This window comes from Ostrea edulis, chromosome 10 (assembly GCF_947568905.1).
Source record: "Ostrea edulis chromosome 10, xbOstEdul1.1, whole genome shotgun sequence".
NCBI lineage: Eukaryota > Metazoa > Mollusca > Bivalvia > Ostreida > Ostreidae > Ostrea > Ostrea edulis.
The window spans coordinates 31,615,378-31,640,421 of NC_079173.1; the positions used below are offsets into that span (position 1 = coordinate 31,615,378).

The following is a 25,044-nucleotide window of genomic DNA, read 5'->3' on the forward strand; positions in this document are numbered from 1 at the left end:
TTTGTTGAGTGGAACTGGAATTAAGTGGAAGGTTCGATGTCGGTACTAAGTTTAAACGGAAAGCGTGGGACACGTGTATGATCATGATGTGGGGTGCCAGGTTCTCTTGAGGGTTGTCACGGCTTCCATGTGAGTGTTACAGAGGTTGTTTTTTAGTTTAATCAATAAATTGCTGAGGTGTCACAGCTGTTGTAACGTTGTACGGAAGCCTCGTTTCGGTGCCCACTCATAAACATTTTATGCCGGAGTTTGAAACCATAGTCGTTAAGGCTAGTAAGATACTGCAGTATCTCTGAGGCAGTGTGCGGTGTATCTGGTATTTGGGTTCGTGACGCAAGTTGTCACAAGGTGCAAACTGGACTATTGTCATCCCCGGTTGAATACATTTAACTCTCAGCCCGGAATTGCAGAAGCAGACGTGTGTTGTTATATTATGCCGGAGTTCATAGTCGTCAACGGCTACGATATTGCAGTATAGGCCCATTCCGGAGGCAATGTTTGGTGTATCTGGCATTTGGGTTTGTGACATGATGGAAGTTGTCGCAAAGTGCGAATCGGACTATTGTGATCCCCGTTGAATAAACTTGACTCTCAGCCCGGAATTGCAGAAACAGACATGTGTTATTATTTGGGGGGGGGGGGGTCCTTAAATAGCCATGTTTATTTCATATTCCATAATTAATTATTATTTATATTTGATATTTGTTTGTTTTTGTTGAATAGATTTAAATAGATCGATATAATTGTTAAGTTTTAATTTCTTTTCACGATTCCCTATCTATAAATAGATCTAGGCCTATAAATACGAAGCATTCAGAGGAATCCCCAACATTCCAATAGAAAGTAGTTCCGGCAATTTTTTTACCGTTAGATACGATATTCCAATAATTTTTCAACCAATGAAAAAGCGTGTAACATGTAAAATTGAATGATAGGCGAAAATAATTAACAGTGACCAGTCTCCTAACTCCTAAAAGGAATACAAAATAGAGAATTGGGCAAACACAAACCCCTGGATATACTAGAGGTGCGATCGAACTTAATTATAGTGTTTTATTTTGATAGTGTTACAGACATAAGATCTTATGTCATTTAATTTCATTAAATTGTGTTTTATTGTAGCATTCCTCATCTCACCCTTGTAAAGCGCCAGAGTAATTTGTTTTATATACATGTAATGTGCTACAAATGTATATGAATTTTATTATTTATCATGAATTACAGATTTGATTCTCATGATTATTTTTCAAAACATTGTCTTGATCAGATTTGCAGTTACACTGAAACACATTTCATGGATTTGTTAGGAATTAATTAGAACGAACTTGATTACATGCATGCATAGCTAACGACCGTTTATTAAAATGTCGACCGATTATGTCTTATTCAATTACATGTAAAACATATTAACATATTTATGCGATTACTCTTGACATCTATTTACAAACTGCATTTCAATTGTGGTCTGAAATGGATATTTAAGTAGAATTATTATAAAACATGAAAATTAATTTAGGAGAATTGCCTAATTGGAGCTCAAGTTTCAAGTAAGTTTAAATTAATTTCTCTAAGGCATAAAAATGTTTTATACAAAGATTGTTTTGCAGTTTTCCCATTATTAAGTATACAAGTTATTCAGATACACTGTACTAACTAGACATCACACTTTGTACTCCTCGTTCCCCCATTCACATAACCTAGCAGTTATGACATTTATATAGCCTAGCAGTTATGACACTTATATAGCCTATCAGTTATGACACTTATATAGCCTAGCAGTTATGACACTTATATAGCCTAGCGGTTATGGCACTTGTATAACCTTGCGGATATGGCGCTTATATACACTGTAGCCTAGCGGTTATGGCGTTTATATATAGTCTAGCAGTTATGGCGCTTATAACCTGGCGGTTATGGCGCTTATAACGCCTAGCGGTTATGGCGCTCATATAGCCTAGAGGTTATGGCGCTTATATAGCCTAGTGGTAATGGCGCTTATATACACTGTAGCCTAACGGTTATGGCGCTTATAGCCTAGCGGTTATGGTACTTATATAGCCTAGCAGTTATGACACTTATATAGCCTAGCGGTTATGACACTTATATAGCCTAGCGGTTATGGCACTTGTATAACCTAGCGGATATGGCGCTTGTATACACTGTAGCCTAGCGGTTATGACGCTTATATATAGTCTAGCAGTTATGATGCTTATAACCTAACGGTTATGGCGCTTATAACGCCTAGCGGTTATGGTACTTATATAGTCTAGCAGTTATGGCGCTGATATAACTTAGCGGTTATGGCGCTGATTAAGCCTAGCGGTTATGGCGCTTATATAGCCTACCGGTTATGGCGTTGTTATAGCCTAGCATTTATGTCGCTGATTTAGCCTAGCGGTTATGGCTCTTGCTTTGCAACTGGGAGTCCCAGGTGCCCAGCACCGCGATAAACCTATCAGTAAGACGTCTATGATTTATATTGACACTAAGCGTCTATCGAACTAAAAACAAACAAACAAATCAGAAAGTCCCGTGTCACGGTAGACGTTTGTACGACAGAACCCCCACTGCTATGGTCGTAAGCGCCTTGCATAGATCAAAATGTAAACAATAATTCTCGAATGGGACGAAAAACAACAAACCTAAAAATCATCCTACCTCATCGCGGGGCTAGCCTAACATAAAACATACAAATCATTCTTTCTCATTGCGGGGCTAGCTTAACATAAATGATAGCAGGAGGTATATGGTCTACAACACTCTCCCGGGTAACCTTGTCCCTGGAGATTTTTACCCTCTTTAATTCCATGACAAATTTTGATCTCATATTATACCCCTAGCTAGCCCTTTGGAGTTATTATTTTACCAAACTCTAATCCACACACCATGGGATGCTTCAATATCAATGTGACTAGGATGGCCTCACTGTTCCAGGAAATAAAAAAATTTAAAAAGATTTTAAAGGGGGATAGTCACGATTTGAGCTGAACATTTTCAGATTTTAATTTTCGATTTTTATTGAAATTTACAATGCTTAACTAAAGTATTTCCAATTGTCAACCAAAATTTAATATCTGTTGTTGAGTTACAAGTGAGATCAACACTCACAATTCTTTGTAATGCTTGTGCTATATTTTTGTTTACATATAAATTGCTTGATAAAAAAAACTCGGCATGTTTAAAACAAAATAAGGTGTGCCAAACACTTGAAGCTATCAATTATTTTCCGAATTAACTTGTAAATTGAAAACAAAATCTGCTTTAAACGTAACTTTTACTAGTATATTTAACCTATGTAAACAAAAACATGGCACGAGCCTTGTTTACATAACAAAGAATTGTGAGCTCTGTATATCCCTTGTACCTCGATAACAAACATTCAAATTTTTGCTGACCATTAGAAATACCTTAGTTAAACATTCTAAACATTAACAAGAGCACCACCAACGGTACATAATACGCACGTGAAAATCTAATATAGAGTGTTTTGTAGAACTTGGCTTCAGGTAGTATCAGCCATCATCAGGGTGTGACATACTTTCTTTGCATCGTAAAAACAAACAAATCATGTACTCTCTACGTAATATTTTCACTTGGCATAAAATGTATGTGTACCAAGTTTGATAGTCCTTGTCCCCAACGAATCCGTCTGCATCCTGCTACTACAACATTGACATTTGACCTTAAGAAACAATAGGCATCCTCCACTTGGCATAAAGTGTGTCCCAACATTTCGGTTTGTATACTGCCTAAAAGGTTTTCCTACTACGTGATACTGTGACCTTGAAAAATAAAAGGCATCTTCCTCTCATTATGGTGATCAAATGTGCCAACTGGCAATATCTTGGAGCTTAGTGTTCGGTTTGTATCCTGCCTACAAGCTCGTCCTACTGTGATACTGCAACCTTGACCTTTGATTTCTAACCTTGAAAAAAAACACCAATAGGTATCTTTCTCTCATCAGGGTGATCAATTGTGCCAAGTTGCAATATCCTGGAGCTTACGGTTCGGTTTGTATCCTGCCTACAAAGTTTTCCTTGTTTCTCCTGATCAAAAAACACATCCAAAAGTACATACATGTACAATTACCCCAATGCTGATAAGTGGTTTGTTCGGACTTTGCACACAACGCATACATTATGTGAATGGCCGATTTTGCTGTACAATTTCATCATCATATACTGTAGGAAGGATATAGTTATTGTGAGACTTTTATTGTGTGTTTGTATTATAGAACTCAATTCAACGTGGATTATATATTATGCCTTCTTTGGAATTTGTTTTTTTTTTTTTAATCGGACTTTTTAACGATTAATTTTCTTTCTCGACCCAATTTCATCTGCCTCCCACATACATGTACCCTGCCTTGTTTGAGTTTTCGTGTCGTTTTCTTTTAGTCTTTCGGTAACCACGTATACTGGTTGGAAATGGCAGAACATATCGATGTAAACAATTTCTTTTTATGCGATACTGCTGTGGCCTCTAAACGAAACCCTATTTCAGAGCATGACTTGCAAAATAGAAATTTGAAATAATATATGTATATACACAAAGAAAAAAGACGAAACGTGAAGCGAAAGGTCAGTGATAAAATGCTAGAGCATTTTGAAGGGTAATTGCTTATAAATGCAAAGACCGAATTACTACATGTACAAATGTATAAATCTGTTAGGCGTATGAACACTGCCGAGCATGTCGTATGCATCTAGCATCTCAGCCCACAGGAAAGGTTCAACGGGTGATTTTGTAATAATAATAGTAGGGGTCTTGTACCATACAACTTACTAATAAAATTAGTATTACCCCTTATTAGGGGGGTGGTATGGTATAAACCCCTACTATTATTATTACACACAGAATTACCAGTCCCTCTGCTTGGCCGCATGTGTGCAGAATGAAAACAAAGTTTGTTGTCCATTCCGTCTCAGACAACACAAGTGCACCTCATCGATGCCAGAGAACATATAATTGATCTATCATCAAACACAAGAAATTAATCCATGTGTGGGATTTTTCAACAATTCTTCTTTCAGTAATTGTACTAAGTCTTTCAATTTCTGGAAGTGACAACATGACCGACTAGCACCTATAGTGACTATACCTACGCTGTTTACAATTAGATAGATTTAAAAAGATATGAACTGTTTAAACCCAGTTCAGATAGTACAACTTTGTTAATAAGTTGATGTTTATGATATTTAATTGAAAATCAATTCAAGAATTGGATTATTATCATTTTTTCAGCATTGCGCGCTCTTTTCTTTTACGTTATGGCATCACATTTTGCTTTCCATGGCTACTTACCCAAAGAATTAGTTGGGAGCTTTAAGATATAAATGAAAAATGCACACATTAAAATAGGGCACCGCTAAACCACTACATGATATTGACCCAGGAATTTGAACAGGTAAGACAGGATTATCCACAAAAGGATTTCGTCAGGGTTGCAACAACTATGTATTTTGCATTAAATAAATCTAAGTTCCAAAATAGTGGGACAGCATTCTCAAAGTAATATACACATCTACACATTGTGATCTATCTTTGTACTAAGTTTCATCAAAATGTCCAAATGGTCTAGGAGGAGTTGTGAAGACAAAGTATTTTGAATAGAAAAAATTAAGTCCAAGGGCCACAACTCATTTAAAAACATTGGACAGCATGCCCCTTGCAATATGAACAGCTCCATATTGTGATCTTTCTTTGTACCAAGTTTCATAAAAATCCCCCAAAGGGTTTAGGAGAAATTGCGAAGACAAAGTATTTTGAATACAAAACAATTAAACCCAATGTCCAAAACTCCTTTAAAAACCATTGGACAGCATTCTTTTTGCAATATGCACAGCTCCACATTGTGATCTTTCTTTGTACCAAGTTTCATCAAAACCGCATTTTTATGCGAGCTTATAAAAAAAGTTTCATAAATGTAAATATAAGCAATAAATCATTAAAAGGGATTTCAAAGTAAGCATTGCAACAGGAGAGAAATGGCGGAATCTTCCTGCTGGCCAACCTCAACCAATTTTATGGAGGCACATCATCGAAAGTCATACTCACTGGTGGCTTTATAATGTCCTCAAAACACTAGAAGTTATATGAAGCTAAACAAACGACCGTGCGATATAGAATGCGAGTTAGTCTTCTATTTTCCGCGAAAATGCATATTGTGTAATCAGACATCAACAGAGACAATAGAGGCAATATCAATTGTTATTTTTATTTCTGAAAATTTCTCTGGGGATATTCATATTGAAACCATAACAGGTACAAATGCAAATGATTTTCGATTAATAAGTAAGTAAAATACATTAACACTTATCAATCAACAACTGTTACATACAAAGATTCGTCTCCTTATTACAATGTAAACGTACTTCCAAACAAAACTGCTACCTCATTCATATTTCAAAATATCTTAAATTGCGCTACAAGGAAAGAATTCAAAATTTTCAATGAATGCTGATTTGAATTGAAACAAAAGGCAGTTCCGGAATAAGTGTCTGAACCCACTGTGCAGTGACACGATATGTGAAGGGAGACAACCAGGTTCTGATGTTCTTCCAAACATGCTCCTTAGAGGTATATGTGGCTCTCTACTGCAGTAACTGATGCTGGAGCAGGCGTTTGGGATTCCTATCCGATCCGTGTAGTCAAATAGTCACATTATGTACAACAACAATAAAAACACCATCATCAAATGGACGTTGTGAATAAATGGTAAACTCATTTGATATAAACAGAAAAAACATTAATCAAAGCCATTTTTACTCTCTCCGTATTGATGTCAATGGGACTCAGTAGATTGCGGTGATTTGAGCATTTTTCCTTTGGGATCCACCTATTGGTTTTCCCATTTAAACCTTGAATTGTTTCGTCGTGTGTCGCTGGGAACAGTTAAGAACCGACAGTTGATGTCTTCACAAGTTTCTCGCCGGACGTTGTCGGAGTTACATGACCGCAGGTCCGTAAGAGAATTGGACATGCAATCATTGTTGTTTTTTCCTCTCGGTAGAAGCCGGCTCGAATTGGAGAGGTCCGATGACCTATCTCTATCGATAAACGAGGACATGGTATGTGTGTGGCGGGATCCCTTCCTCCAGCCTGTCGTGAACGCGGATCTGGAGTACGCAAAACTTTCCTGCCTTCGGAGGGCATATTTGTACCACGCTTTGCGAATTTCTTGCAGCACCTGAAAAAGTATATTTACCAATAAACAGGAGCAAACTGCATTCAACATGTGAATCTTTGCAAATAAATTCCAAGAAAAGGAATCGGTATTTTAACGAATAATGAATTGAAGTGATTAGTTAAATTTCCTAGAAAATGAATTGATATTGTAACATATGATGAATTCGATGGGTGTAAGTCCATGATTAGAACTTCAGCGCTGGTTGTTTAGGCTTAATGTAGTGTAATTTCAGTAACTTCGAGACTGTGAATCTCTGTTTTTTGTTTTTGTTTATGTTTTGTTTTTGGTGTTTTTTTGTTGTTGTTGTTGTTATCATTAGTGTTGCTTCTTTACCACAGACCTTAAAACACAGGGTAGAGGATACGCCATTTTTCTTAAGAAACATTTTTTCAATATTCATGTGACTGTTAGATAGCTGTTATAAAATCTCAAAGATTAGGGTAAAGCTAGGGAAATCGAAGGGCCCATACAAATTCATTGAATCCAATGCATGAATTGTTTTATGAATGCATCATCAAAATATCGGTGTCAAATGAGGTTTTCGTAGCTTAAAAAAACCCAGTATAAATATAGATTACTGCTTTCTAGTTGTCAAACAAAGAAACTGCACAAGTGTACATTGTAAATTACTTAAAGGTTTTTGGAAAAAGAATATGTTCTTATCTTATCAATGTTTTTCCTTATAAATAATATATCGTAGAATTTAAAAAAAAAACCCACAAAAATACCTTATTTTAAAACTAATTTACGTTTAATATGCCGTGGAAAGGTAATTTTAACATTGCTATGGAATTTTACAAAGAAATAGCTTTAGCTTACTGACTAGACACAGAACTTAATGTAATTTTCCTTGAATACATTCAGTTTGATATTAGATCATATACAAAATTTACTCAGATCGAGTAAATATAATAACGTCCACCTACTATTAGAAAATAAATCTCAAAATGGGACCTCGGAAATGTGTGACTGACCTTGATGTGAGTGGTAATATACATGTAATTTGACACGGAAATAATCGTAGCAGCATTCCAGATAGACCGAAGGAGTAGGCAGACTTTTGAAAAGAGAAATATTGCCCAAACAACATTAGGAATAAGTGGATATCATTGAATATGCACACAGCTGCATACGATTGATTACCTCGACTGCGTAAATGTACCTGTATTACAGATCCCTGTCATTCAAGAGATACATATGATTTTTAGAAGCTCAAACAAGAATTGCAATGCAATCTCATGAAATTCATACCAAATAAATCTAAATATTAAATTCTATATATTTGTTATACATTGCTAATTGAAATTGACAGAACGCGAAACTACTTCTATGCATCATCTACATGTAACCTATGTTTGACCTACTTCATAAATCTACTGTAACAGTGCATTCAGAAATAAGTAATAATAAGTAATAGTAAGTAATGATAAGAACATGCAGCCTTCGTCATCTGAACGACATGAGATTTAGCAGAATATAAGTAAATGCCAGATACTTTTAAATACTAGCTTACTAAGGCGACAGAAATGTACAGAAAATAAGAAAACAAATTCAAAAGTACCCAATGATCTGGACAAATAAGGAGCATTATACCAAACCAATCGTCAGAGGCGGGAAAAAGAACAGTTTTTCTATTCAGATATTTTAATGACAAATATTTGTTTCATTATCAATAAGACCATAATATAAGTTTGAATTCCATAGCATTCTACTGTTTCTAAGATTGTAAATACGTATATATATATATAAAATATACATCCATCGTCATAAACATCAATGTTGTTGGTAAGTTGGTGTGGTTTCATTGGTTTCTACAGCCTAGTAGCTAAGTACTTCGTTACTAGCTTGAACATACGAATGTATATTTGATTGCGGTGAAGAATAAGAAATTCATTTCAAAATTACTGCTGCCATGACACAGAAGCCTCCGTTATAAAGGTCTTATCCGACGACCCCCGAGATTACCCGACACCCCCCCCCCCCCCCCCGAGATTACCCGACAACCCCCGAGATTATCCGACAACTCCCGATATTCACACCTCTTATAATGCTGACCGTTTGGCAAAGGGGCAGTCACTATCTACATGTATTTTCACGTCTAAGGTTTGACACGGCCAAGTTGCGAGGGGGAGGGGCTCGAACTCCCGACCTCTGAACAGTGCAGTTAACAGCATGCATTTTTGAGCATCACATACAACCTTAAGGTAGGTCTTTCATAACAAAGCTTTGATATTTACTAATGTGTGCTTGTATTGCCATTTTCCAAATATTTACATATTCAAAGAAAGAAAAAGCCTAGCCCGTGTAGATTTCAATTTCATTAAACTACATTCCTGAAAATAGTGAAGGAAAATATAGCATCCTTACCTCCTCGTTGAGAAAACAAAATAGAACGGCTAATATAAAACCCTGAAAATATAAGTGATCATGTTAATCATTTTGTATACACGAGTTATCTTGGCTTACGAATAGGGTCACATGTTACATAATTATAAGTAATGATGAATAAACTTTCTGCGAAAATTTATATATAATTGATCGATTCACTTGGAGCACTTCCAATTTGGGGAGCTGGGGAGATATTCGTTTTTTATGAAAACAATCTCTAGCTCATACCGTTGTATTTGTTCACATTTAAGGTCTTACGCGACATTTTCAATAATATATAACTTTTCGTGACATTTGAGGTACAATTCACTTACACCCTATCTTGTTTCTACAAATAAAATCTATCATCAGGTCTCCTATAGAGTTAGCAGATTTTGATAGGTCCTAGTTGTGGCAAGTGAAACAGGTTATTATTTGCAAAGAAGGGAAGAAACTCGGACATTGAATCTAGTTGAGTTATCTAACGGTCAACCTAATTAGGCCAATGTATGACGTATGGTAAAATTATTACAATGTGAAATAAAATTTTAAAAGAAATTGATAAATCATACAAAAACTCTTCATAACGAGTGGATGAAATATAATTTTAGAAACAATTGCAGAAACGTCGGGCACATGTATGACCTTTATTGGGGAGTTACAAAATTGTGCTATGTATTTTCTCAAAGAAACTAAACGGTACGACTTACTTGGAAGGAGTTATAAAACATTTCGACGTAGAGATATGGTATGTCTCTTTCCACGTCGATGGCATTTCCAGACAGGAAGGAAAATACGATGTAACAAACCCCGAACAGTGGAATCAGAACCACAATAAACTTAGCCATCTTTCTGCAAGCAAACAGGTGCTTATTCATTGTAAGTACTCACATGACAGTATTGAGATATAAAACAAATTCCACGCGTGCTCTGTAGATTCCTTATATTACGCGAGTAAATTTACGGACACCCGACTCACTACATACCGGGAATACGGAAGAGTTTTACAGACACCCGACTCGCTACACACCGGAAATACGGAAGAGTTTTAGGGACACCCAATTCACCACACACGTGAAATACAGAAGAGTTTTACGGACACCCAATTCACTACACACGGGAAATACAGAAGAGTCTTTTTTAGCAGTTTGAGTGATCTGTACTGAATAAACGATCAATGTTTTTCATACAAATATAAAGGGAAAATTTTCTCAAGAACCACTGGGCCAAAAAAGTTTACCATTCTGACATAGTGCAGATTCAAATTTGTTAAAATCATGGCCCCCGAGGGTAGGGTGAGGTCACAAAAGGGATCAAAACTTTACATACAAATATATAGGGAACATCTTCTGAAGAACCATTAGGCCAGGAAAGTTGAAGCTCTCTGACAAAGTGCATATTCAAGTTTGTTCAGATCATGGCATCCAGGCGTAGGATGGATCAAAGTTAAGCTAAGATTCTCTGTCATTACTAATCTCTGGATTTGAAGCTAAGATTCTATGATCTCCGGTAATACCTATTGATTACCAAATTGTTCAAGCATATACGCAATATGTACATCTATTTAAACAAGAGACCCATGGGACACATCGCTCACCTGAGTCACCTTGGCCTTGCCATTGTTCAGCAGTTGTGATTTTTATAGATTTTTTTATCAATCTTTATGCTTCTGAAATATTTGACCCTATATTGTGGCCCCAGAGAGTGAGATCAGATCCAGAGATTAGTAATGACAGAGAATCTTAGCTTGTCAGAGTGGGTTCAAATCCTGAGATTAGTATTGACAGAGACTCTTAGCTTGTTAGAGAGGGTTCAAATCTAGAGATTAGTAATGGCAGAGTCTCTTAGTTTGATAGAGTGGAATTAAAGCCAGAGATTAGTAATGACAGATAATCTTAGCTTGTTAGAGTGGGTTCAATTCCAGCTGGGGACTTTCACACTTCTTTATCTTCTACCTAGCAAAATCTGAATATTCAAAGATCCCTCGGACCAGCCTCAGTGCCCCATATAATTTGGTTGTATCATTTCAGTACAACTTGAGTGACATGTAATGCATGAGTTTATTTCCAAAAATGGTTTTCGTTTTGTGTATCGGGCATCATTAACATTTGGCGAATGTGCGGTTTTGAGTCAATAGACTAGAACGTGAATTTTTTGTAATAATTATATATACATCAATGAAGTTTGGTTCCGCAACTAAACCTTACTCACGAATCAACGCGAATAGTAATGACTTGCGCGAAAACAGGAATCCACAGTAATTTGTGAACAATTTATTCAGATTTACTACTGAAATTAAATAAGAGAAAACTACACTGTAATATACACGATGAATTTCAACTTTTCTACTGAGCGACTTTCTTCATAAGATCTGTTGATTTACGGTACGTAATGACATGCAGGATAGGAGTTCACCTACCGTACTTTCCTCGCCCCCGAGACTCTTTGATTCTTCTTTACTCGTATGAATAGCACTCTTACGATATCAAGAAAAAATATGAAATTTACCTGAAAAAGATATGACCAACCCATTACTTAATGAACGCTATAATGATGTGACAAAGTCGATGTTATGCACATCTATATAAGTTATCTGTGCCCTGTCTCGTCTGTGTTGATGAGGTTGATTCGCTTCTCTGTGGGGAAAATATATTGGATTTTTTTCCCATTCCGAACTTGTTTATAAGGATGTAATAATCTCAGCTTGCTATTCGATTAAGGTAAGAAGTGACACAGAACCCGACAGATGTCCGGGATTTACCAATTCACATATGCATTTTTTCAATCAAAAATGAACTACATTTGGCCCCATATATATACCCTAAACTTATATTTCTTTAATTTCGATACGTTAGGTACAGATGCTTATGTACACATTCCTTTTTCATGGTTGGCAATATATGCAATGCACGTAAAATGTTTATTTCTATTTAACGGAAGAAGGGAAAAAAAGACACCACATGCAAATATATGAAACTGTTTAGTTCATTTTTTTTAAAAATTGTTTTAACAATTTTCATGTCCATTATACAGGAAAATGACATTCAAATTTAAATCAGGAGGTAATATATACAATGTGCAAAACTAAAATTGAAATTTGAAACAGTCATCGTCATTTGCCTCCTCTGGGCGCATGATTTGTTAAAAAAAGCAACTAAAATTATCATCGAAGCGTCACTTTATGCACATAGTGCTTATCTGATTAAAACACTGTGTTTCGTATAAATAATAAAGTCCAGTAAGACCACTGTTGAAAGTATATGATATGCCCAAGGCTTTTAAGGAGGTATGAAAAGTGGAGGATATGTACAACAATATTTTGAAATTGAAAAATTTCAAATTTACTTTATCGAGTCAAAAAATACAATTTTAGTAGAAAACAATCTAAGAAAAATTTATAACCCCTGCTGCACTCGAACCTGCGATCTACAGTTCAGCAGTCGACGTGCTAATTTACTTAGCTACTCAGCTAGGCAAGAACTTTATTTAAATATATAGACAAATATTGCTGATATTTATATTTCCATTCACATTTTAAAAGGAAGTCAGCCATTATGACGATGTAGAGTACCTACTCAAAACACATTGTTTTTGATCAGTGGTTTTGGAAAATTTATATTTATGCTTTCTATTTATTTTATTTTTTGATTAATCCAATCCATGAATCCATGAATATCAAAGATACAATATACAATGATTTGCTGATGTCATTAAGAGGTCATATCTACCGAATCTTTATGTCAGACGATGTGAACCATATTTTATTTCTGATTACTCTTGTGGAAAAAAAAAACAATAGGAAAGATGTTCGAGATGAACAGTATTAGCGAATGAATCGATTCAGGATTGAGTATTTTGCAAAGACTATTTGTTTTCTTGAGAATATTGCGGGTATTCATGGAAGATATTGAAAGACATACCACAAGACACTCGAAGCATGTCTATCGTAGGGACAGAATTTCACAAGACACGGGAATCATTTCTATCGTGGGGACAGAATTTCACATTTTTATCGTGGGGACAGATTTTTATGGTTGAAGAAGAATGAGCATGGGTGTTTTAAATTGATTTCATGGTATTAAAAAATGATATTCTCTATTCCACTTTTTCATCCTCATGAAGGATTCAAACTCATAACACACAAAAAAAAAGAACGAAAAATTACACCCCACCAAATGAAAATTATTGATTTTATAGTTGCTCATTTGAGTTGTTTGGTGTGACTTAGATTCATACAAAATAGCCTGTTAGATTCGCGAGATCTAGATTTTCGTATACAAAATAGCCTGTTAGATTCGCGAGATCTAGATTTCGTATACACAATAGCCTGTTAGATTCGCGAGATCTAGATTTCGCAAATGAATAATTGACTTTTTCCACATCAAGGAAAACTTAAATACACACGTACAATGTATCCATACAACAATGTCGGAAAATTAAATCACCATAAAAATAGTAGTTTTACAGTTTTTAACTCCTTGGTTGAACAAGAAAACTACAAAAATTGCAGCAAACTACTTACTATGTATATGAAAAAGAGAGGTCCTCGTATTATCCACAGGTAGCGTGGAGTTGGATTCGTATGCCAGCAACTGTAAAATAATGTTTTATATATCACTGATGATGATTTGTATAACAGTAGCTGTACAATAATGTTTTATATATCACTGATGATGTTTTCTATCACAACAACTGTACAATAATGATTTATATATCACTGATGATGATTTCTATCACAGCAACTGTACAATAATGATTTATATATCACTGATGATGATTTCTATAACAGCAGCTGTACAATAATGTTTTATATATCACTGATGATGATTTCTATCACAGTAACTGTACAATAATGTTTTATATATCACTGATGATGATTTGTATAATAGTAGCTGAACAACAATGTTTTATATATCACTGATGATGTTTTCTATCACAACAACTGTACAATAATGATTTATATATCACTGATGATTTCTATCACAGCAGCTGTACAATAATAGTTTATATATCACTGATGATGATTTCTATCACAGCAGCTGTAAAATAATGTTTTATATATCACTGATGATGATTTGTATAACAGGAGTTGTACAATAATGTTTTATATATCACTGATGATGATTTCTATCACAGTAGCAGTGACATAATGTTTTATATATCACTGATGATGAATTGTATAACAGTATCTGTACAATGTTTTATATATCACTGATGATGATTTCTATAACAGCAGCTGTACAATAATGGTTTATATATAACTGATGATGATTTCTATAACAGCAACTGTAAAATGATGTTTTATATATCACTGATGATGATTTGTATAGCAGTAGCTGTACAATAATGTTTTATATATCACTGATGATGATTTCTATCACAGTAACTGTACAATAATGTTTTATATATCACTGATGATGATTTGTATAATAGTAGCTGAACAACAATGTTTTATATATCACTGATGATGTTTTCTATCACAACAACTGTACAATAATGATTTATATATCACTGATGATTTCTATCACAGCAGCTGTACAATAATAGTTTATATATCACTGATGATGATTTCTATCACAGCAGCTGTAAAATAATGTTTTATATATCACTGATGATGATTTGTATAACAGGAGTTGTACAATAATGTTTTATATATCACTGATGATGATTTCTATCACAGTAGCAGTGACATAATGTTTTATATATCACTGATGATGATTTGTATAACAGTATCTGTACAATGTTTTATATATCACTGATGATGATTTCTATAACAGCAGCTGTACAATAATGGTTTATATATCACTGATGATGATTTCTATAACAGCAACTGTAAAATGATGTTTTATATATCACTGATGATGATTTGTATAGCAGTAGCTGTACAATAATGTTTTATATATAACTGATGATGATTTGTATAATAGCAGCTGTAAAAGAAGTTGTTTTATATATTAGTATTACTGATATTGCTTATGTGAATTGGAATTGATGACATTAAGGAAACAATGTAGTTATTATAATGTTAATGGATAACAATGTAATTATTATAATGTTAATGGATAACAATGTAGTTATTATAATGTTAATGGATAACAATGTAGTTATTATAATGTTAATGGATAACAATGTAATTATTATAATGTTAATGGATAACAATGTAATTATTATAATGTTAATGGATAACAATGTAATTATCATAATGTTAATGGATAACAATGTAATTATTATAATGTTAATGGATAACAATGTAATTATCATAATGTTAATGGATAGCAATGTAGTTATTATAATGTTAATGGATAACAATGTAGTTATTATAATGTTAATGGATAACAATGTAGTTATTATAATGTTAATGGATAGCAATGTAATTATTATAATGTTAATAGATAACAATGTAATTATTATAATGTTAATAGATAACAATGTAATTATTATAATGTTAATGGATAACAATGTAGTTATTATAATGTTAATGGATAACAATGTAGTTATTATAATGTTAATAGATAACAATGTAGTTATTATAATGTGAATAAATAACAATGTAGTTATTATAATGTTAATAAATAACAATGTAGTTATTATAATGTGAATAAATAACAATGTAGTTATTATAATGTTAATAGATAACAATGTAGTTATTATAATGTTAATAGATAACAATGTAGTTATTATAATGTTAATAAATAACAATGTAGTTATTATAATGTTAATAGATAACAATGCAATTATTATAATGTTAATAGATAACAATGTAATTATTATAATGTTAATAAATAACAATGTAGTTATTATAATGTTAATGAATAACAATGCAGTTATTATAATGTTAATGGATAACAATGTAGTTATTATAATGTGAATAAATAACAATGTAGTTATTATAATGTTAATAAATAACAATGTAGTTATTATAATGTTAATGGATAACAATGTAGTTATTATAATGTGAATAAATAACAATGTAGTTATTATAATGTTAATGAATAACAATGTAGTTATTATAATGTTAATGGATAACAATGTAGTTATTATAATGTTAATAAATAACAATGTAGTTATTATAATGTTAATGAATAACAATGTAGTTATTATAATGTTAATGAATAACAATGTAGTTATTATAATGTTAATAAATAACAATGTAGTTATTATAATGTTAATGAATAACAATGTAGTTATTATAATGTTAATAAATAACAATGTAGTTATTATAATGTTAATGAATAACAATGTAGTTATTATAATGTTAATAAATAACAATGTAGTTATTATAATGTTAATGAATAACAATGTAGTTATTATAATGTTAATGAATAACAATGTAGTTATTATAATGTTAATAAATAACAATGTAGTTATTATAATGTTAATGAATAACAATGTAGTTATTATAATGTTAATAAATAACAATGTAGTTATTATAATGTTAATGGATAACAATGTAGTTATTATAATGTTAATAAATAACAATGTAGTTATTATAATGTTAATGAATAACAATGTAGTTATTATAATGTTAATAAATAACAATGTAGTTATTATAATGTGAATAAATAACAATTTAGTTATTATAATGTTAATGAATAACAATGTAATTATTATAATGTTAATAGATAACAATGTAATTATTATATTGTTAATAAATAACAATGTAGTTATTATAATGTTAATGAATAACAATGTAGTTATTATAATGTTAATGAATAACAATGTAGTTATTATAATGTTAATAAATAACAATGTAGTTATTATAATGTTAATGGATAACAATGTAATCATCATAATGTTAATGGATAACAATGTAATTATTATAATGTTAATGGATAACAATGTAATTATTCTAATGTTAATGGATAACAATGTAATTATCATAATGTTAATGGATAACAATGTAATTATTAAAACGTTAATGGATAACAATGTAAATATTATAATGTTAATAGATAACAATGTAATTATTATAATGTTAATAAATAACAATGTAGTTATTATAATGTTAATGAATAACAATGTAGTTATTATAATGTTAATGGATAACAATGTAATTATTATAATGTTAATGGATAACAATGTAGTTATTATAATGTTAATGGATAACAAAGTAATTATTATAATGTTAATGGATAACAATGTAGTTATTATAATGTTAATGGATAACAATGTAATTATCATAATGTTAATGGATAACAATGTAATTATTATAATGTTAATGGATAACAATGTAATTATTATAATGTTAATGGATAACAATGTAATTATTATAATGTTAATGGATAACAATGTAATTATCATAATGTTAATGGATAACAATGTAGTTATTATAATGTAGTGACAATGTTACCAGATAAAAGGTAGTTTCAGTGATGTTGGATAACAATGTGGTGTCACGTGATAATATAGTACATGCGGTATTAAACCTTAGACAATCATGCCTCCTAGAGATAGTAATTCAATACGACTGTTTTCTTGATTGTACAGCAGGATTACATCACAGGGTAGAAAAGCAATGCATACAGTGTTGACAAACGTTAACTACACACATCATTAGTACCAATAATTACCACAGATATCTAGACAACACAAGCGATGTGCACGATTAATAATAATCAAAATCACTTACAGAAAATCCTCCAACTTCGCCCTCACTATTACCCACGGTATGACAAATGTTAAAGGGCCCACTGTAATGTAAATTTGGTAAAGATTAATTTACTTAATCTAGTGGAGTTCATGAAAACGTTGAACTATTTTTTCCGTCAACTTTAGAATAGAATTCAAATTGAATAGAACTGATTGGTTCATGATCAATGTCAGAGATTAATCACGTGATCAATGTCAGAGATTAATCACGTGATCAATGTCAGAGATTAAACACGTGACCAATGTCAGACATTAAACACGTGATCAATGTCAGAGATTAAACACGTGATCAATGTCAGACATTAAACACGTGATAACCTAATACGTCACTTTCTATTATTACTTTGTCACCGATTAAGATATTCCTCGACAGCTGATTCGCTGACGGGTATATGCAGCTTATATTTCGTCACAAATCAAAAATTACTTTCTTACTAATTTGCTTGTGTAGTCTTACTTAAATGAAACAAAATCAAAAACCAAAGACCCATGCCCATTGGCCACAATACTCACATGAATGGAATGAACCCCACATATGAATAAGAATTTGATCCCAAATGGTAACATAACATGAACTTAACATTAAAATAGTTCATAAAAACGTTTATTATAGAAAAATAACGGATTACTCCGTTTAACTTATCAAGATATAGGGCTCACGGCGGGTGAGACCCGTCAAAAGTGGATGATCACCCCTCTTAGGAACCTGATCCCACCTCTGGTGTGTCCAGGGCCTGTGTTTGCCCTACTCTCAATTTTGTTTTCTTTATAGAATTCTCATTAAATTGGTCACTGTTTGTTATCTTCGCTTTTTAATTCAATTCTTCATTATTCTCCCCTTTTGAAGAGGTGCGACCCTTCATTTCAACTAATTTGAATTCCCTTCCCCAACAATGTTGTGTGCTAAATCTGGCTGAAATTGGTGGATTTCTTAAGCATGTAAAAATTTAACGCCAACAACTACAGACGACAGACGATTATTTTTTTTTTATCAGAAAGCTCACTCCAGCATTTTGGCTCAGGTGAGCTAAATATCAGGAAACGTGACGTTTAAGGAATAATTTTAAGATCATGATGAGATGTTTCGAAACAGTGCAATTCATACTCAGTAAAAACTTACACCATCCAAATATGACGTAAAGCTGAACTCCGTGTTTTTCTGTAAACATGGTTTTGTAGACCATCATATATAAATACAATGCCTCCATGAATATCCACATAGCACAGGCAGATATCGTGTACACAAAGAGCGTGAAGAGCAGTTTACATTCCCAATGCTGGAAAGAAACATCACATTTAAAATTGTAGAAAAAAAAGAGGAACGACATTACTAACGTATTCCATGACTAAGTCGTACGTGATAGCAAAGTCGAACGGCCCTGCAATATTCCCATTAAAATAAGTCTTACTGTGCTTAATTCACCGAGAATTTGAAGGTTTATTGAGAATCGAATGACTTGGCTATCTCGCACGTACATGTACGACTTAGTTATCTTCAACGTCCGAATTATTATCTCTTTCGTACGACTTACTTAAATCGTACGTCCGAATTACATGTAGCTATCTCGTACGTACGATTTAGTTATCTCGTATATATGACTTCATACGACGAACGTACGACTTGGTTATCTCGTACATACGATTTCCTATGTCGTACGTACGACTTCGTATATTGTACGTACGACTTCGTATATTGTACACAGCACTTCGTATATTGTACGCACGATTTCCTGTGTCGTACGTACAGCTTCGAATCACGCACGATTTCATATATTATACACACGACTTCGTATATTGTACGCACGACTTCATATATTGTACGCACGATTTCCTATGTCGTATGTACAGCTTCGAATCAAGCAGGACTTCATATATTGTACGCACGACTTGGTATCTCCTACGGACAACTTACTCAAGTCGTACATGCGACCTACATGTAGTTATCTCGTGTGTACGACTTGATTATTTTCTATGTAGAACCTAGTAATTCCGTACTTACAACTTGGTATTTCGTAAGTACGATTTGTATGTCGTACTCACGATTTAGTATATCCTAAGTACGAGTTAGTATCTCGTATGTACGACCTAGCAAAACAAATTTTTGATTTGGCAGTAATACGCGTCCGTACTATATCAACAGATATTCTACTTTTTGAAAAAGAACAAGTATCATTATTTCAGAGTCTTTTGTATTTTTAAAGTCAACACAGAATTATCTTACGCGCTTTGAAATTATAACATACAAACATCAAAAGAGTGATAAGATTGTCTTGAAATAACAATAATGAAATTTATATAGCGCCTTATATAAAACAAATTACTCGAGTGTGCTTTACAATGGTAAGAAGAAGAATAAAACAATAAAACACAATTAAATAGAATTAAATGACAGTATGACATAAGATGTAAACTTATCTGAATAAAACACTATAATTAAGCTCAATATCTGAATGCTTTTTTTTTTTTTACCTCACCTGAGCTGAAAGCTCAAGTGAACTTTTCGGATCATCTGTTGTCTGTCGTCTGTCCTTCTGTCCGTCAGTAAATTGTTCACATTTTCGACTTTTTCTCCAGAACAACTTTGCCAATTTCAACCAAACTTGGCAAAAAGCATCCTGGGTGAAGGGTTTTCAAGATTGTCCAGATAATCACAAAAAATGCAAAAATAAAGTGTGTTCATTTAAAGATCTTCACAAGAACTACTGCGCCAAATGAGCTGAAATTCATATGAAAGCTTCCTGACATAGTGCTATTCAAGTTTGTTACAACCATGGCCCCATGGGTTGGGTGGGGCCACAATAGGGGATGAAGATTTAGATACAAATATATGTAGGGAATTTTTTTTGAAAATCTCCATCCCAAGAACCACTGGCCCAGAAAAGTTTACTTTTATATGAAAGCTTTATGACATATTACAGATTCAAGTTTGTTAAATCATGTCCCGAGGTAGGATGGGGCCACAATAAGGGATCAAAGTTTTACATAGAAATATATAGGGGAAAATCTTCTCCAGAACCATCGGGACAGAACAGTTTATATTTACATGAAAATGTCCTGACATAGTGCAGATTAAAGGTTGTTAAAGCCATGGCCCAGGAAGTAGGGTGGGGCCACAATAGGGGATCAAAGATTTACATGGAATTTATAGGGAAAATCTTTAAAAATCTTCTCAAGAGCCACTGAACCAGAATAGCTTATATTTACATGAAATCTTCCTGATATAGTGCAGGTTCAGGTTTGTAAAAATCATGGCCGCCTGGGGTAGGATGGGGCCATAATACGGATTAAAATTTTGCATGGAAATATGTAGAGAACATCTTTGGACTAAGGTGAATCAGGTGAGTGATGTGGCCCATGGGCCTCTTTTTGGTTTAGTTTTGTTTTTAAGTCACCTATTGCAATCGGTCGTGCGTTAACAATTGAACATTTTAAGTTTCTTATTGATAACTGCTATTCCAATTCTTTTCTAATTTAGTATGACGCATCTTGGGGACAAGGGAGATATAAATGGTAAATTTCAGGACTCCTGCACTCCTAGGGCTCTAGGGGCGGGGCAAAAATTGACAATTTTAAAAAAAATCTTCTTCTCTACAATAGCACATGCGTAAGAAAACCTAAATGCATAGTGATTTAAAGCAGGAAGGCCTCTACCAAAATTGTAATTTTCATGATCCCTGGGATAAGGGTTCTGACCCCAGGGTGGGTTCAAACTTAGTATATTGTGTTTATATGAAAAAACACTTAAATAAAATCGTCTTTGGTGCTATTGATACTAAATTGAAACTAAATGGTTATTTAGAAAGAGCAGGTAGTCCTATACCAAAATTGTAAATTTAATGATCATAGGGGTAGGGGTTTTGGTATTAGGGTGAGGCCAAAATGGTAAGTTATTAAATGTGTGAACAATAGAAATGTTAACCTTCCTCTTGGTAACTACCATTCCAATTCTTTTCAAATTTGGTATGAAGCATCTTTGGAATATGGGGGACATAAATTGTAAATTTCAGGACTTCTGCACCCCTGGGGCCTTAAGGATGGGAAACGCTGCCAAGAATTGACAATTTGTTTTTAAAAATCTCTAGAACCGCACATGTGTAAGAAAAACTAAATGCATAGTGATTTAAAGCAGGAAGGCCTCTTCCATGATTGCAAATTCCATGATCCCCGGGGTAGGGGTTCTGACGCCAGGGCGGGGCTAAACTTAGAATATAGTGTTTATGTGTAAAACATTTAAATCACATCTTCTTTAGTGTTATTGACACTAAATTGAAACTAAATGGATATTTAGAAGAAGTAGGTCGTCCTTTATCAAAATTGTAAATTCCATGTTCCTGTTTGGTTTCTGGATGTTGTCGAAATTATAATAATGATTTGGAGGACTTCTTAAAGTTTGCTGATACCGTATAAAATCTAAATGCATATTTAGAAATAGCAGAAAAGGATGTACAAAAAATGGAGAATTTCACAACCCAAGGTTTTTACTCTAGATGGGTTCAAATTAGTCATAATGTTTAATGTTAATACATATACATTGTATTATATTATGTAACGCCTTTCATCAGTGTATGCACTTTTGAGGGCATTGAAGTTTTAATAACATATCTTGTTTTATACTGTTGCTGAACATTAGAAATTAACTTAGATATTCAAAACAGGAATTTTTTTGCTAGATTGCATAGTCCTTGGGAGTAGTGATACTTTTCATTAGTACTCAGATGGCCGATAGGGCCTGTGGGCCTCTTGTTTCTTTTTTTTTTTTTGATTTTTTGATTTTTTTTTTTTTTTTTTTTTTTTTTTTTTGGATTTTTTGTTTTGTGATCATCTTTAGGAGAACAGGAATTCAATAACCTATACAATCTACTATCAGGATGAAGAAAAATAAGAAAAGTGAAAAACATGGACCACGGTCTTTATACGCCCACATTCCTACCTGCACTTCCAGATCGCAAAGACATGTGTACCTGTTTATTTATTTTGATAATGGAATGACATAAACATGCACATATTTTATTTTGTGGTGAATGGACAATTGGTAGTACCAAATTAAGGTAAATTATGCGCACATTAATTTTACAGCAATGGTACATGTACATTTAAATACATTAGAGCTCAGAAGAGCACGAGATAAGTTAGGACGTATGGCATACCACAAATCTTTTAAGCAATGATAGCGCATCCATCATTGATGAATAGGGTCTGAATATTTTGTTTAAAATGCAGCCACAATTCACTGCGAGATACTATTCTGTTCGTTATATAACGCCATCACCATCATCTGGTTAAATTACCGTTTTCAAGACTGTAAAGACCTTGCTTGAGACTGAGCAAATGGATTTAATTTTATTCAGTACTGTAGCACATCTTAATGCAGACTGGTAAAAAATGGAGATTAATGAGAAGGTACTTTAAGCATATGCAGTTGTCTGCACAAAAAATAGTCATCGGAAAACATTCTCTCAAATAGCAGATATTCAGTATCTGACCGTCCCAAGTGGAGAGGTGAGAATAGACGAACACTTACGACCACGTCCGTTCTGAATCGAGGGACTCCATTTATCGTTACCAGGTCTTTCTGCAGACCAAGTCCATCCACAAAGAGACTCTCCTTCAAAAATGACATAAAAGCTCTCAGAATGAACGCGATGAATAGGTTTATGTGCAGTGTGTTGCTTTTAGAAGACAGCTTCCTGAAATGAAACAATTATGGTTTGATAATTAAACTGTCAGCTTCTTTTTCCGTTGCTCGGATATCTCCAACGCGGAGCAAACTACCACATTATCAGTTTCATTTAACCATACATTGTGCATTTTATTGTTTTAATCTAAGCAATAATTTTGTTACATACACAGTTACGATCAGAATATTGTTACATGTACATTTACGATCAGAATATTGTTACATGTACATGGTAAACATCTCAAGTCGCAAGAAAGACGCGTATGAAGCCGCGGAAACATTATGGGTTGAGACCAAATTTCTCCATTACGTGAAATCAAACGCCAGAAAAGTAGTTGTCGGTATGTAATATTACTGAGTTTGTTTATATGTTATACGTCCAATTCCAGAATTTTTCACTCAAACAGAGATCGATACAACACCAGCTGTAAGTAAAGTGCCACACAATTTTGACTCAGACCTAAGGATAACACTCAAGTCCGTTTCAATGGCTTTTTTAATCGTTCCAGTGCCCATGGTGGCACGCCACCTTCTTTCCGAATTAACTCTGATGCTGAATGTACAACCGCTACCAACGTAAAACATCTGTAGTTTGACATGTCCGCCAAGATCTGAACCCAGGACTTACCGCTTGCAAAGCGAGTTCCCTTACAGCAATATTACAGCGAGTGACCTTACAAAAATGTTACAGCGAGTGCCTTACAGCAATATTACAGCGAGTGTCTTACAGCAATATTACAGCGAGTGACCTTACAGCAATATTACAGCGAGTGCCTTACAGCAATATTACAATATTACAGCGAGTGACCTTACAAAAATATTACAGCGAGTGTCTTACAGCAATATTACAGCGAGTGCCTTACAGCAATATTACAATATTACAGCGAGTGACCTTACAAAAATATTACAGCGAGTGCCTTACAGCAATATTACAACGAATGTCTTACAGCAATATTACAGCGAGTGACCTTACATAAATATTACAGCGAGTGCCTTACAGCAATATTACAGAACAATTACCTGCAGCACAGCATAATGAACACGGCAACAACAAGGGAACACAAGGACACGCCGTATCCGATGTTGTACATCAGTCTAATGCGTGCAAGGTGTTCCTGCAACAGAAAAATCAGCACAATTTAAGAAAGAACATAAAGCATTT

General features: G+C 33.6%; 1 protein-coding gene across 6 annotated transcripts in view; it reads right to left on the reverse strand.

Moving 5' to 3' along the window:
* Window positions 1-6,196: 6,196 nt before the first annotated feature.
* LOC125665783 (secretin receptor-like) overlaps window positions 6,197-25,044 on the reverse strand; it is a 97,460-nt gene continuing 78,612 nt past the window's right edge. For all 6 annotated transcript variants that reach the window (XM_048898657.2, XM_048898653.2, XM_048898656.2 and 3 more), the window contains 9 exons: window positions 24,903-24,997; window positions 23,727-23,892; window positions 19,326-19,482; window positions 18,186-18,246; window positions 14,079-14,148; window positions 11,976-12,064; window positions 10,267-10,408; window positions 9,557-9,598; window positions 6,197-7,189 (listed from right to left, as the gene is read on the reverse strand). In XM_048898657.2, coding sequence (XP_048754614.1) covers window positions 6,839-7,189; window positions 9,557-9,598; window positions 10,267-10,408; window positions 11,976-12,064; window positions 14,079-14,148; window positions 18,186-18,246; window positions 19,326-19,482; window positions 23,727-23,892; window positions 24,903-24,997 — 1,173 coding nt within the window. In that variant the 3' untranslated portion in view covers window positions 6,197-6,838. The remainder of the gene's footprint in view (window positions 7,190-9,556; window positions 9,599-10,266; window positions 10,409-11,975; window positions 12,065-14,078; window positions 14,149-18,185; window positions 18,247-19,325; window positions 19,483-23,726; window positions 23,893-24,902; window positions 24,998-25,044) is intronic.